Source organism: Equus quagga, chromosome 4, assembly GCF_021613505.1.
Source record: "Equus quagga isolate Etosha38 chromosome 4, UCLA_HA_Equagga_1.0, whole genome shotgun sequence".
In the NCBI taxonomy this organism is placed as follows: Eukaryota; Metazoa; Chordata; class Mammalia; order Perissodactyla; family Equidae; genus Equus; species Equus quagga.
The window spans coordinates 106,809,947-106,825,586 of record NC_060270.1 but is presented as its reverse complement, the minus strand read 5'-3'; the positions used below and the strand labels follow the sequence as shown (position 1 = coordinate 106,825,586).

Genomic DNA, 15,640 nt, shown 5'->3' with positions numbered 1-15,640 from the left:
AAAAAAAGAAAAGAAAAAGAAAAAAACATGTATAACAAACAGTTGCTAAAAAAAATAAATATATTCAACTGTGCTCCAGTTATAACAGACTTGCTGTTATGAGACTTGAAATCCAAATTCTGAGTGTCTTTCTTCATAACTCATTATTTGTGTGCCGTAGTTTCTCAGAAAGATAATAATACTCGTTAAAATGGAGATCCAGTTTTCCTTTAAGAGTTTTATCACAGTAGACTATGCAGTGTTATTTTAGCAGTGTAGTTACTATCAAAGGATATTGGATAAAATAAATAAATTACTTTAAATTCCAAAAATATTTATAGTTGAAGGAGAACATTCTTTTTTTAAACACACACACCATACTTTTTATAATTGGGTACATAAATTATGGTGCGTGTGGGTGTGTGTACAGGCCAGTAAAAATGATAGGTTTATGTGATATATTTTTGGCACAAAGGTTCATGATATATTATTAAATTAAAATCAAGTAAACTAAACATACATGTAGCACAAGTATATTTCTAGTAAAAGAAGTATATGAAAATATTACAAGTTGCATTTTTCTTTATGCAAACTATATTTTTCTAGTTTTGTAAGATTAACATTTATACTATTTCCCAAACTGTTTGCCTCCTCCACAACACTGGGAACTTATTTCTAAAATAATCTTATCTTGTTATCCTCCTTCTAAAAATCCTTCAGTGGTTTCCAGATTCCTATGGGATGAGGTTCCCATAGGAACTGGGAGATGCTCTCCAGATTTATTTCTTACCAATGTCCCAATATAAACTCTCTGCTTTATTTGATTTCCTAAATGAGCTTTTCCCATAATTTCTTGTTTCAGTGTATGTTGTACCCTCTGCCTAAATTCACATTTCTTTCTGTCTTCAGTCTCATGCCTCAAATTCATGCCTCAAAGCCAGATTTCTTCTCTGAGCTTTTCCCCAAGCCCTTCTCTCAGAGTTAGGCATATCCTACACCAGAATTCCACAGTACCCTATAATTGCCTCTGATAGCAGTTATTTTAATTGCCTGTTCAGCTCTTCCTCCCACTAGGAGATGAACTACCTAAGAAGGAATATTTTGTCTTCTTTAAAGTTTTGTGTTCTCAGCATCTAACACATAGAAATGCCTAATGAAATTTTAATAAACAAAAAACATAAATGAATATTTATGGATTTTGCCACGTTATACAATAGTAAATGTCTTGCTTTTTTTTTTCTTTACAGCCCTCAAAGTATGTTAGCTACTATTCTTCTTAGCATTGGTTTAAGGGAAATCCTTTTTCACTACCAGTGAAATGAGCAGTCAGTCTGGAAGTGCCCTGGTGCTGGAGTCCATACAGGACCTTCATCATTATTGCGCTCTAAGGTTTCTTTTTGTTATGTTTAAGATTGGCACCTGAGCTAACAACCGTTGCCAATCTTCTTTTTTTTCCCTGCTTTTTCTCCCTAAATCCTCCCACTACATAGTTGTATATTCTAGTTGTGGGTCCCTCTAGTTGTGGCATGTGGGATGCCATCTCAACATGGCCTGATGAGCAGTGCCATGTCCGCGCCCGGGATCCGAACCAGGGAAACCCTGGGCCACTGAAGTGGAGCGCACGAACTTAACCACTCAACCATGGGGCCGGCCCCACACTCTAAGTTTTTATTAACTAGAGTGGATAAGGCTTGCTTTGATTTGGACTGAATTTATACTGTAAGCATTGCCCTAAACTAAACTGATTATGGCTAGGGAAATTCAGGAATTATCCCCAAAAAGTACAGCTCATGTTTTGGAGAAAATCATTCTTCATTCATTCAACAAATATTTATTTGACCCAAGTACTGTTTGGTGCACCATGGGTACAGAAATGAACAAAACTAAGTATCAGTCTTCATGGAATGGAGTTAAGCTTAACAATAGTTAATGTGTATTGAATCCTTACCATGGGCTAAGATCTTTGCATGTATCATTTCATTTGATTTTTTAACAAATCTATTATATGGGGGCTATAATTAGCTCCGATTTTATAGTAAAATATAATAGAACTAGAATTTGTATTCTTCTCCATCCTAATAAGAGTGTATACTTTTATCCTCTGCCAGCTTCATATGGTAGAAAGAAAAAAAGTTGTAGATTTGGGCATTCCCTCATAGCTGTGAGATCTTTGGCAAGTCATTTTGCCTATCTCATTTTCATCTCTCTTCTGCATATTGGAAATAATAGTACAGTAAATACCACACAAAGGTACTGCACAGAATTAATGAGGTGATAAACATAAATGTTTATTAATGTTCGTGGCCTGGGATAGACTCCATAGTATCTATTACTGACTCTTGAATGTACCAATGTATATGACAGCTAGTTCAATGGGAAAAATATTTAACCAAATCCTAAATAGTTGACTCACTGGGATAATAGGGTTTGTTAAAAATACTTTTAAAGACAAATATACTATAGATTAATCAGAAATTATTTCTGGTTGAATGTTAGAACTCCTACTAATCTGTAAACATTAGTAACTGTTATATCAACACAATATTTTCTGTAAATAGTACTTATCTATTAATTCAAATGGATGCTTAAAAATTAAAACTATTCTCATTTGTTTTCTTGAATTTTGTTCAATTTAGTCAATGAGGATAAAGCAGTGGACTATATTTTGGATTTGTAGTGTCTACTCATAATTTTCTAAATTTTTAAATTTTTTGATCTCTTAGTTAATTATTATGAAATAAAATCTAGTCCATGCTCAGTTTGGAAATCTAAAATCTTGTATTTTTCTATTCATTAGTTGACTTCATATAAGTGAATTGTATGACTTTCGCATGTAATTTGCCTAAAGGTTCTTCACCAAAGCAGTTATTCTGACAGAAATATTCCTGTTCCCCACACTTTGAGTAGACCTGACCTTGTACCTTGTTATGGTGTTTCCATAGAGTAATGGTCAGAAGAAAATAATCTCCAAACATTCATTCTCTGACTTTATTGAACTTTATATATTTAAAGATTCTACTGCTAAGGAAACAATCTTCCATATTCAGACTGCCCAGCTTTCTTTATTGAGAGATGAAAATTTTTTCCTTTCAATATGTTTTCTCTATTAATGAAGATATAAAAGTCAAATACTCTAAGTTAAATAAATTACTAAATTATTCCTTAGGTATTACCATGTATTTTGTATCTTACATCTATACCTTCAAGTTGAAGAGCTTTTTGCTTAATTTTTCAGGTAGAGCCGGAACTTAAACTGTTCTGTGATTACTTTCTACTTATAGCTAAATTATTTTCATAACAAAATTACATTTCTCATTTTAAAATAGGAGATCACAGGAAGACAAATAACGTCTTTGTCTTATTGTCCGCCTCTTCTTAGATCCTTTATGCTTCTGGGAAAGTCTACATGATATTTTTTGTTGTGATGAGTTTTTGGTTTGCTTTTTATATGGCGAGTTTGTTCTTGGGCATACTTGCTATGTCCTATGAAGAAGAAAAGCAGACAGCTGCTGAGAAAGCTAAGAAGATTGAACCAGAGTTTCAGCAGACTCTAAAAGAATTTCAAGAAGGAAATGAAGCAGCTGAGGTATAAATTTTTTTCAATGTTTCGTAGAATCACAGAGTTTGAGTTATCTTCTCAAGGTCTTGGGGTAGATTGCCTTCTACCAGATGGTCAAAATCTGTGTGTGGTTCTTGATAAGAAGATCAAAAGTGATTTTGATAAGAGCACTTTTGCTATATAACATTCTTTCCTGGGTGCACTGTGGCAATAGTGACCAACATCTTTAAAGATTTCTTTAATATACACAAATTTTTTGTTCCCAAACGTGTATTACTGCTGCTGATAAACTATGAGTATATTATATCTTTTTCAAATCTGACTTTTCTTAATGTAGATATAGTTTATTAATTCAAACTTGCTTCAGACAGCACATCAGAATTAACTTGGAAAATTGCAGCATTCAACTCAAAAGGGGTAGTGCCTTCCACAATTCAGCAATCAGGAAATACTGAAAGCATGCATAAAAGGACAGTACTGAAGTTGTAGAAAGAGAAAAAAGTCATTTTTTGGCTTTCTAGCTCCTTCAAGAAGAAATGCACCATGCATCATGACATAGGGTATTATTTTATCCATGGAATAATTAAATCCATGGTTAGTAAAACTTGATAAGGTTTTAACCTAATTTTCAATAGCTTTAGTGTTATGTTTGAATATATTTTCAGACTTTTAGCCTCATAGTAAAAGATTTGTTCTATGACTCTAAAAGTTTCCATGACAGAAGTAGCATTAAAGAAGTTGTAGAAAATTATCTTTAAAAATCTAAATTGTGATGTAGGTGTGCTAAAAGTAAGAACAGGACCAAGGAAGCAACCAGAAGTAGCTTTCTTATATTCCGTAGGACCTGGCAACCTCAAACCTCTTCCTTGGTTTGGAGAGGGATAGGTTTAGCCCTGTCTTCTAACACCCCTACCTGTAGCTGTTAAGGTATGCAGTGGACAGAAGCCAAGCCACCTGGCTCATGACTCTTCTGGGGCGTGTTACTTCCCCCACTCCCCATGTTGTGTGGAGCCTTCCTGCCTGGGAGCTTGTTCTTTGGAGGGTGCTGGGCCCAAAGTGTCCACAGTCAAGTCAAAGTGGTCCTGCTCCACTGGCCTAGTTACAGCGCCCTCACTTCGGGGAGGGGAGCCATGCCCTGCCTCCTTTTTCATCCCTCTGGATTTGTTACAATTCTGTACTCTTAACACCTGCTAATAAAGATTGCCTACCCCGGAAAAAGAAAAAAACTAGAAATACATTTTCTGCTAGATGGAACAAGTGTAGATTGAGGGAGCACACAAAGAATAGAAAGGAGCTATACCCAGGACTCTCTCCTTTAAAGAGGATAAAAAGAGATGGGGAAAATTAAAGGGCCAAGATACACTCTGGCACTAAGTAGAATGTGTAGTAAGCCTGGCTAGGAGGTTCATTAATACCAAGGGTACCTTCTGGGTCAAAAAGGGGAAAAATGTTAACTCTCCTACATAGGTAACTCTTTAAAAGTTATCATCAACGAACAAGCTCTAGAAAAGTCATTCTACTAAAAAGTGGGGACTGAATGACATCATGTAGGGTCATAATAAATGGCAAGTTATTGATAGATACTTGTGTCTGAGATCCATAATCTACATACTGTTGAAACAAGGAGCAATTATAGACCATATGAAGAAAACATGTATAAAACGAGGCTATTGAGTATAGCCGTTATTCTACCCATGAGGAAGTCACAGAAAAATAAATTACAAAAGCTTTCTGTCCCTAGAAATGAGTCCGGGGTCCTTCAGATTGAATGATTACAGCCTGAATGATATGTTGAATGTGTAATTTGTTTTGAAGTGGCATTTCAAATGTCAATGGCTACACACAAATGTATCCAAGAGCATAATACTTCTCTTATCCTAAGATGAGAGGCCCTATTAACTATGCTTACGAAGAACTTGGATTATTTCCCAATTTCCCAATATCTCCATTCATTTGACTGCTCTGGGTCACATAAAGCCTTTCTGATTTTAATTAAAATCTTTCAATTATAAAGGATTTCTTTTCCTGGAAGAGTACTAGAACAGTTTGTCACGCAAAAGTTTTCTGGGAAGTCAGAGTGAAAGTCATTTTCACAAAATTTATTTTCTTTTCCTTTTTTATTGATACATAAGAAAACGCTGGAGAGAGAAGAATTTAAAAATGGAACATACTGAAGACCCTTTAGGTGACTGATCTGATTTAAAACTATGCAGATTCTAATTCCAATGTTGGAATTACCAGGAGATTGCTTAAATGCTCATAGGAAAGCGGTGGATCGTATTAGCTAAAAGCAGTTTTATGGTCAGATAAATATAGATTTCGGTCCATTTTAGTCACCTAATAGATGTATGATATTTGCCAAGTCTGTTAACCTTTCTAAACTTCAGCTTACATCTGTAAGATGTATATAATTATAGTAACTGTTTCATAGGTTATTGTGAGATTCAAATGAAATAAATGCTGTAAAGCACTTGTCCATGCTTAGAATATACTAAGCAACTGAAAAAATGTTAATGGCTAATTATAGGGAACACAGAAGAAAAACACAGAAGGCACAGCACTCCACATGGAGAATATTCCATCAACACAAAATTCTTAAGTCTTTGACTATATCCCCGTTTAATGATAATTAAAATGATAATAATAATAATGTGCAATATTTATTGAGTGTCAGCTATGTACCAGAAGTATGAAAGGTGTCTTCATGAATTCTCAAATTTAATCCTAATTGAGGAATTCCAGTTGCAGAGTTTGATCTATATTTATTGATTATCTAATTTCTCAACACTGAGGAAGAGAACCCATTTTTCACCACTTTGTTGTTCTGGAGGCGCAAGGCTGAAACAATATTATTACATCAATTACACAGTTTGCAGGTGAAACTTTCCTATGATTTGCCAGTTACTGGTAAAACCTCAGGAAGAGAATCAGACATGTAAACTGTAGGAATACAAATATTTTCAAAAATATTTGCCCATCTAAACTGACATCCTTAAAGCTCATCTATCTAATTAAATAAAACATTATTGATTGTCTGCTATATGCTAGGCATTGTACTAAGCATTAGAGCTAAAACAATTAATAAATACAAATATAGTGGCTATCTTCATGAAGCTAATGGTCTAATGGGGAGATAGACTGTAAAATTATCACAAACTCAAAATTATAAATCTAGGACCACCAGGCATTCCCTATTTCCTGATGTTATGAAATAGGAAACATAAAACACCATGTACCATATATTCTTGCCAAAATATGAGCTAAGTCTAATAAACCTCTAGATCTAACTATCTTTTTCCACAGACTACTGTATAGGAGAGAAAAGAATGCATTAAATTACACTAATAGGACACAATCTTCCAAATCAAGAAAGAAGTAAATTCTACAGTATAGGCAACCCGATATCTTCAACAAATAAATCACATAGAAAAAAATTAACTAAATATAATATGTGGATCTCTTTTGTATTTTGATTGAAGCAAATCAACTATAATAGAATGTTTGTGATCAATGAAAGAAAATTGAGCATGGTCTGGATATCGAATAATAGTAAGGAATTACTAATTTTACTGACTGTGATAATGATTTTTTTAAAGCTTATTCTGGTAATTATTTAATATCTTAAATTTGATTTAAAATGTTTCAGAAAAAAGTAGGGTGAGTAGTACGTGAAAAATGAAGAGTATAAAGTTATTAATTGTTGAAGCTAGATGTTGAGTATCTGTATTATGGGATACTGGGTTCACTGTATTATTCTCTACTAAAAAAAATTAAATGAAACTGTGGCAAGTGCTGTAAAAGAGAGAAACATGCTGCTTTGAGAGCCTATAATAAAGGATTTCTCTGAATGAGAAAAGGTTTTTATGAGGAAGTGACACTTGAGCTGGTGTCTGAAGAATGAGTCCATGCTATATAGGGAGAAGGAACAGAGTGAGTCAGAGGATTAAAAAGGCCAGAGAGGCTGCAGTAGAGAGAGCAAGTCTGAGTCCGAGACGAACTCTTCAGGCATTCACTGCTAAATGCTAGAAATAGGACTGGCTTCTTCCTTCTTCACACCTCCTGTCCAGGGAAAATTTAACCAGTCGGGAGAAGAAGAATCCCAGCCCCGTTTTTCAGTCAAATTTTAACTGGATTGTCTAAAATTGAGGCATATGCCCTTATTAGCTCTTAAACTTCAGAAAAGAAGAGTTATTGAGTTATGATCCTCCCAATTTGCACGGTAAGATAGCTATGTTCTTCGTCATTGGCCAACCTGTGAGCATTCATTCAATATTTTTGAGAAGCGCAGTCAAGGTAAACATATTACTAGACCGATACATGGTTCGTTCATTTTATATTCTAAAATACACCCATAGTTCAAGCCATATTAACAGAGAATTGAGCATTGACTATATCAACAGTAACATTGCTACTCTCCCATTCCTCCCCCCTCAGTCCTCCCAACACAGACAATTATCTTTACTGAATTGCTCCTTGATGATTCCATCAAACACTGTCACTATCAGAAATAGATCTATGAGAAGTAGTTCTTCTGTGTTAAGAGTATAGTGGAGGGTATTAGCCACTATATCACAAAGTATCATCTTTGTGAAGATACACCTAGGAAATCCCTGTCAGATCTTAATAACAGAAAAATTATATTTCTGTTGGTTAAGTCATGGAAATTTGGGATTATATAAATTATAACATATTTTCTGTAACTTTGCAGGTCAGCTAAAAAGTACTTTCTGGAATAAGCATGGCTTAAGTAAATAAATTAACCTCAGGTCCTGAGTTTTTAGCCTACTTTTTCAATCAAAAAAAGAAAGGTGAGAGGACGGAAATCTGTAGACCTGCAGAATCCATCATTTTCCTGATGGAACGCAGTGCGTAGTACAGTTGGTTTTCACCTCCTCTAGCCCCAGTATTTGTGAAATTAGAGACGACTTGACTGACTCTGAGTGAGATGAACATGATTCCCTTAATATCTATCGTGCCACTTCAGATAGACCGCAGCAGAACTTGCCACCCAGAGAGTGCCAAGTAGGGCTTATGGGTGAGCCTCAACCACGAGTTCCCTCAGTGTTAGGGCAGCGGCAGCCCCTGCCAGTTAACTCTACTCAAGAGCAGCTTCATCTATTTAAATTTATTTACTATTTATTTCACCTCTTTAGCTTCACCTACTTAACAAGTTAACAAACATACAAATATTATCATTCTTTGTGTGTGCCAAATGTAAAAACTATTGGAAACTCTATGGTGTAATATCACCTGCCCATTGTCAGTTTCTTAGAGTGCAAATTCAAATATGCATTTCACACATGGTCACTAGAAACATCTGGGGCTATACTTGTGATAATTATGAATGTTTAGAACTTGTAGCATCTACGTCAAAGCCTAGGGGTTTGAGTGCCTTTCCAATGCCAGGGTTCTTTAACTCTATGTAAGCACATCAGCGAAACAGAGGGTATCTTAAAACCATTACCCGAAAGACATGAGAGATGGAAAGGCGAGATTCTTTAATGGAATTATCATATATGTTCTAACAAAAGCAATCCTTTTAAATCCATTCTATTGCCTGATATTCGTCAAAACTTATTTCATCATCACAACACTAAATCATTTTGACTTTACCAAGAGTTTACAAAGTTAAGATATCCTCAAGGAAAAAAATTTAAGGTGTTAGATAAATGCTTTTATTATTCAGTGCATGTTTGACAACTGGATATTTACAATAATCCTAAACTATACATTGAATTCTTTGTCAGATATGGGTAATACCACTAATATTCCCATCTTATGCTACTTTTTAGTTGACTTCATAGTATAAAATTATTTTGTTGAGTTGTGAGTTACACACATTTGTTTTCCAAATAATCTCAAATCAGTTTAATACTGCCTATAGTGTAAAGAGTAGCAAATGGTAGAAAACAGAGAGGCTCCTGGAGGTAAGATTCAGCATTTTTAATAAGGCTATAAACCTTCCTCTAGCTATAATCTTGGATCTACAAAAGGGAGAAGCCATTATTAGATTCATCAATTTTCTTTTTAGACCAACACCACTCAAATAGAAATGAAGAAAAGATCACCAACTTCTATGATCACTTCTTTGGATATGTTGGATGATGCTGCCATCAGACGTAAAGAAGGTAAGGTAAAAAGTATTTAGACACTATGGAAGGTACTATTCATAAGATTCACTTGTAAAGAAATCATTGCAATTTCTTCAGAATTTTAGGTGATAATAACTAAAATTTAAGGAACAATCTGAGAATATTAGGATGAACAATGCATAAAAATTCCATAAGTGTAGTGTTTTAAACATTGGAAAGGGTCACCAAAGAGTGCCAAGGAATTTTCTTTAACATTGAAAATGACATAGAAATATTAACATGGCTAAAAAAGAGGTTGAAGTATATAGCATTAATATATTAATGCCCTTTCTATATTTGTCTCTGCTTTTTCTACTTATAACTAGTAACTCATTATATGGACAATATTGAAGGGCATTATTTTGTAAAGCATAGAAATCTATAAATTATAAATCATAGTACTCTCAACTATATTCCATAATTGTTTTCTTGAACACAATTCTAACACACAGAACCGGTTCTAATATACAGTTCTTCTCATTTTCATTTGTCTTACTCAGCAAGCGTGAAAAAAATAGAGAAAATGTACTTTGCTCTCATTTTTATTAGTATGAAATATTTCAGTTTGCTAATTCCAAATCGTAAGTCTGATTTCAAACCTCTCTTTGCATGCAAAAGTCAGAGTTGTCTGTTAGGTAGAACTTAACCAATTTGCTAATGTTTAACTTTTCTATTCTTTTGTTTCAGAACTTAAAAAATCCAGGAAAGGATGTTCATTGTGTTGGTATAGATTTGCTCAAACTTTTTTGATCTGGAATTGTTCTCCCTGTTGGTTAAAATTGAAAGAGTTTGTCCATATGATTATAATGGACCCATTTACTGATCTTATCCTTACCATATGCATAATTCTAAACATGTATTTTTTGGCCTTGGAACATTATCCAATGAGTGAAGAAACCATCAGTGTTCTCAGCATTGGAAACCTGGTAAGGCTATTATTGTACATTATGTTCATTTGCAATTTCAACTTTTCTTTAGTTGTCACATCTGCATTATTTTACTTTGTAACTCCAGGATGTTTCAAATGCATTGTAAGAGTATTGAATGAAGTATTGTGTTCATGCTTCCCCGCTCCACTGCCCCCAGCCCTGCTTGTAAACCTTCTTATGACTGAATAGGTTTATAGCTAGAGTTTAAAATTCTGCTGTTTAAATTTGGGATTCCTCAGGTTTCTTGGCAGTCAGTTTAAGTGGAATTATTTATTTCCTCTCCCTTCCCAAATCTACCCTCTCTTGGTACCACAGCCCCTGGATCAGAGTAGGGCAGAGGTGAAATAAGAGACATAAAGTTCTTCACTGACACCTGAATTCTGAATCCCAACTACAGCTGCACCTGACCCCATCTCTCTAACCACGTGTCTTTGCCTTAGATTGGAGTTTATCATTTTGGCAAGGTATTTTTGAGAGTCGCCTATCCTTTTTTCATGTACAGTGCAGAAGACAGAACAGATTTCTGGAGCTTAAAAATAGGTCACATTCAAGCAAATCTATATTGTTTAACTTTATTTGCTTTTATTGTTGTTGTTGTTTGGTTGCTTAGTATGAATATAAACAGCCAAACTGCTAACCAGTTTTGAATTATACATTTAGTTGATACCAAAACAGTAATTTAGTTATTTCTGATAATTTTACGGTTTTTAAAAGACAGTTTTCATAAGTTTACTTTGCTTTTTTTTTCCGGATCATATAAGTACTTAAAAAATTTTTTTATAGTTAAAAAAATTAAATGTTGTAACATGTACTCCATATCCCAAAAGGAACTTCAAAATGGAAAGATTTTCACCCTCCAATATTCTTTCGTTTTCTTCCAGGATGGCTTTGATTAAAATAATTGAAGATTCTGTGTAGAGAGTTTGACATTGGATTGTTATATAACGTGTATGAGTCTTTCCTTGTAATACAGACGCCAGAACTAATCCGATCTTGACAGAAGAACTGTGAAGAATGTGGCAGTGAGAAGTTTCAGTTTCTGTGTATGAGGTTCTGAAGGAGCTATTGGAATCATATTCTCATCCACATGTTTTGTTTTTATTTAGGTTTTTCTTGGAATTTTCACAGCAGAAATGATTTTTAAAATAATTGCCATGCATCCATATGGGTATTTCCAAGTAGGTTGGAACATTTATGATTGCCTAATTGTGTTTCATGGTTTAGCAGAACTTTATCTAACGAATATTCATGGAATGGCTCTTTTGCGATCATTCAGGGTGGTAAGTAGAATCCAAGACCTAAATTTTATTTGATGAAATTTTATCTTAGTTTCTTCAGACATAAAATGGGAAGAAGAGTAATACCTACCCCTATGGGACATTGGGAGTATTAAATGAATTAATTTGTATATAGAGAGCTTAGAAAGTGCCCCCAGCAAAGAGTAAGCAGTCACCAGTGCTGTTATTTGACCCAAGCATTAAAGGAAATGGCCATATATGCAGCACCCGTGAGATATAGTTCTAGGAAGCAGGGCCAGGGTTACTGGGTAAGTTTTGAGAGGCAGGATAATGGAGAGTGTCAGAAGCTGAATACCAGTGTGTAACTGAGGAACTGGAATCAGGTGAGTATTTCTACATGTAGGGTAGAAAACTTTGTAAAAGAATAATCAGGCCATCAGAATATTATTATGAAAATTATTGTCAGAATCAGTATATATCTGCAATGTAGGGTGATGATAAATATCAGAAAACTAGGCAAAGAAATATTGTTATTAGAGTGGTATTTATGGAAATGTTAAACATTTGATATATAATATATTGCCACATTCTAGTAACAAGTTGAAGGAATGTAGCAGGAATCAAGAACAGTTAAGTAGATTTGATCTTATGTAAATAATCCTTCAGAACCCTGTCTTAAATCCTCATCCACAAACATTTTTAATGAGTAAGAGAAATATATGCAAGATGTAGTTATCAAATTTATGAATGAAACAGACTGGGAAATACAGAAAGTGTGATAAAAGAGAGTATAAAAGAATATTTGAAAGGCTAGTAATGGCCTGAGTCTAAGATGATTAAGTTTTACCTGACTAAATGTAAGGTCCTACTCATGAGTCCAGAAAGCCAACTAAGTATTATAAAAAATTGGGAAAGGTATAGCACATATAAAAACAATGTATGGGTTTTAAATGACTAAGTTCACTGAGATATGGTAGCCAAATATGTTAAGGTAATCTTATGCTATGTCAGTAGAAATAAAAAATCTAATGAAAAGAAGGGAAATATTCAGACTACACCTAGAATGTTGTGTTTGGTCTTTAATATGTTACTTTAAAAGGGAAATACACAATAGGACCTTCAATGGAATTCAGTGGAACCTCACACAATTTTTCAATATCATCTCTATGTCAGAATGTGAGAGAACAGCCCATGTATTGTGACAAGCAAAGGAAAGAATGGATAGTTGCCCTACAAGATGTTAAAACATAAAACTAGAGTAATTATAATAGTATAATATTGAATGGAAATTGACAGATCAATAGAAGAGGATATGTATGGATTTAGTATAAAATGCTATAGAATATGCATGATGTATTAAGAATTTTTTTGTACCTAAAATGAATTTTCAGAGGTTACTATTAATAATGCTAAAAACTGAATATTACGTAAAAGACTATATACGTGTATCTGTATAATGCTGATAAAAATTTTAAATGTGCATCATGATAAATAGTGACCAGGTTTTTTCTTGTTTGTTTCTTATTCTTGTTTTTTACATTGCTCTATTAGTTGCGAATTTTCAAATTGGGGAAATATTGGACGACATTTAACATTCTGGTGTTGACTCTTAGTAACTCACTGGAGGCCCTGAAAGACTTGGTCCTGCTGTTGTTCACATTTATGTTCTTTTCTGCTGTGGTTGGCCTGGAGCTGTTTGGTTTAAGCTACAAAGAATGTGTCTGCAAAATAGACAAAGACTGTCAACTCCCACGATGGCACATGCATGACTTCTTCCACTCCTTCCTGAATGTGTTCCGAATTCTCTGTGGAGAGTGGATAGAGACTTTATGGGATTGTTTTAAGGTAGCAGGCCAATTCAGTTGTATTCCTTTTTACATGATGGTCATATTAATTGGAAACTTATTGGTAAGTAATACATGCTTTCAAATTTTCCTTGAAAAATTGGTGTAATGTAGTCTGGTATTTTCACGATGTAGATTTATGGAATCCAGTGGCCTATAACTCTGCTGTCCAATATGGTGGCCTCTGGCCACATGTGGCTATCGATCAGTTGAAACATGAGTGGTCAAATTTGAGATATGTTATAAGTGTAAAATAACCACTGGATTTGAAGTCTTACCCAAAAAAAGAATGTAAATTATTTCATTAATAATTTTATATTGAATGCATTATAAAATGATAATATTTTTGATACATTTAGTTAAATAAAATACATTAATAAAATTAATTTCAACTGTTTTGGTTTATGCTTTTAATGTGGCTACTGGAAAATTGCACATGTGACATGCCTTGTGTATCTTTGGATAGCACTGGTTTATAACCTTGCTACTCAAAGTAGCACTGGCATCATGTGTGAGATAGTTATCAGTGTGGGCTCTCAGACCCCATCCCAGACCAATGGAAGCAGAATTTACATTTTAACAATATCCCCAGGTGATTTGTATGCACATCAAATTTTAAGAAGCACTTAGGTGTAATATTGGTTGTCAAACTTGGCTGCACATTGCAATTACCTGGAGAATTCATAAAAATATACTAATGCCTTGGATCCATTCCCAGAAATTATGATTTTATTGGTATCTGGACATAGCTTGATCATCAGGATTTTTTAAAAATCCTAATTTGATTAAATTATGCAGCAAAATTTGAAAACCACTTGTCTATAAAACTATTATGCATTAACTAAGAGGGAAAGCTTTCACTTTTAAATTTTCAGTAATTGAAGTGGTGTTACATGAACTGAGTAAAAAGCTTTCACTTCTTCTAAGGAAAAAGAATTGCTTATAAAAGAAAATTGTTCTTACGGGAAAAAAAAGATACTCAATATTTGCTTTTCACTCATAAGTCGTAGAGATCAAGCACATTTCCCAAAGACTGAAAAAAAAAATCACAGGTTAGGCTCCATTGTATCAGTGCCCTGCCTCATTACTTCTATTTACCTGAGGCATAGCCCTATCATACACTTAGCACATTGGCATTATGTTTAATTGTTGATGTACTTGTCTATTTTCCTTATTAAACTGTAAGCTCCATTGGCATTATGTTTAATTGTTGATGTACTTGTCTATTTTCCTTATTAAACTGTAAGCTCCATGAAGGAAGGGATCATGACCCCTCTATATCATCAAAGCCTACGACAGTGCTCGACGTGTAAAAATACTTCAATATCCTCTGCCTTTGTAACTATTGGTATGCTTTCAGCTCCCGGTGAAAATATTTCAATAAACTCCGCCTTTTTAGCTATTAGTACACTTTCAATTCCCAGTGACATAAAACATTATTCTAACTGGCTGACACAAAAATGAGCATATGTATCGGCGTACATAACTCCAAAATATCAGAGAGATTTCACTTCAGTGTGGTGTGGCAGTGATGTTCAAGCAGGATCATTACAGACAAGTCTTTATATATCTCAGATCTGTCTTTCTCTATGTCCCTTACTGGCTAGTAGCCTCTGTTTTATCAAGATAGCTGCTGCAGTCTAAACCTTCTCATTTTCATATCACATCAAGTCCAATAGAAGAGAAAATTCCTATTTCTTTCCTAGGAGCCACAGCAAATTTCTCCTATTATTACATTAGCTCTGAGTCACGTGTCCATTTCTGAACCAATGTCTATTTCCCAGAGTGTGGAACATATTTATTACTTATTACCCAGGGTGTGGAATATTTTAACATATATTATTATGTTAAGCCACTCAGAGCACTCCCTTGGAGATGCAGATGGCATCAATCCAAACCCAAATCATATGACTAATGATGGGATAAGGGTGATTTCCCAAATGAAATGTAGGTTTCTCTT

The 15,640-nt window shown here is 34.3% G+C and overlaps 1 protein-coding gene across 1 annotated transcript in view; it reads left to right on the top strand.

Moving 5' to 3' along the window:
• Positions 1–15,640, top strand: part of SCN7A (sodium voltage-gated channel alpha subunit 7) — an 86,937-nt gene that overhangs the window by 37,676 nt on the left and 33,621 nt on the right. Inside the window, exons 10-14 of the mRNA XM_046659801.1 lie at positions 3,359–3,565; positions 9,570–9,666; positions 10,357–10,595; positions 11,705–11,878; positions 13,388–13,744. Of these exons, the coding sequence (XP_046515757.1) occupies positions 3,359–3,565; positions 9,570–9,666; positions 10,357–10,595; positions 11,705–11,878; positions 13,388–13,744 (1,074 nt within the window). The remainder of the gene's footprint in view (positions 1–3,358; positions 3,566–9,569; positions 9,667–10,356; positions 10,596–11,704; positions 11,879–13,387; positions 13,745–15,640) is intronic.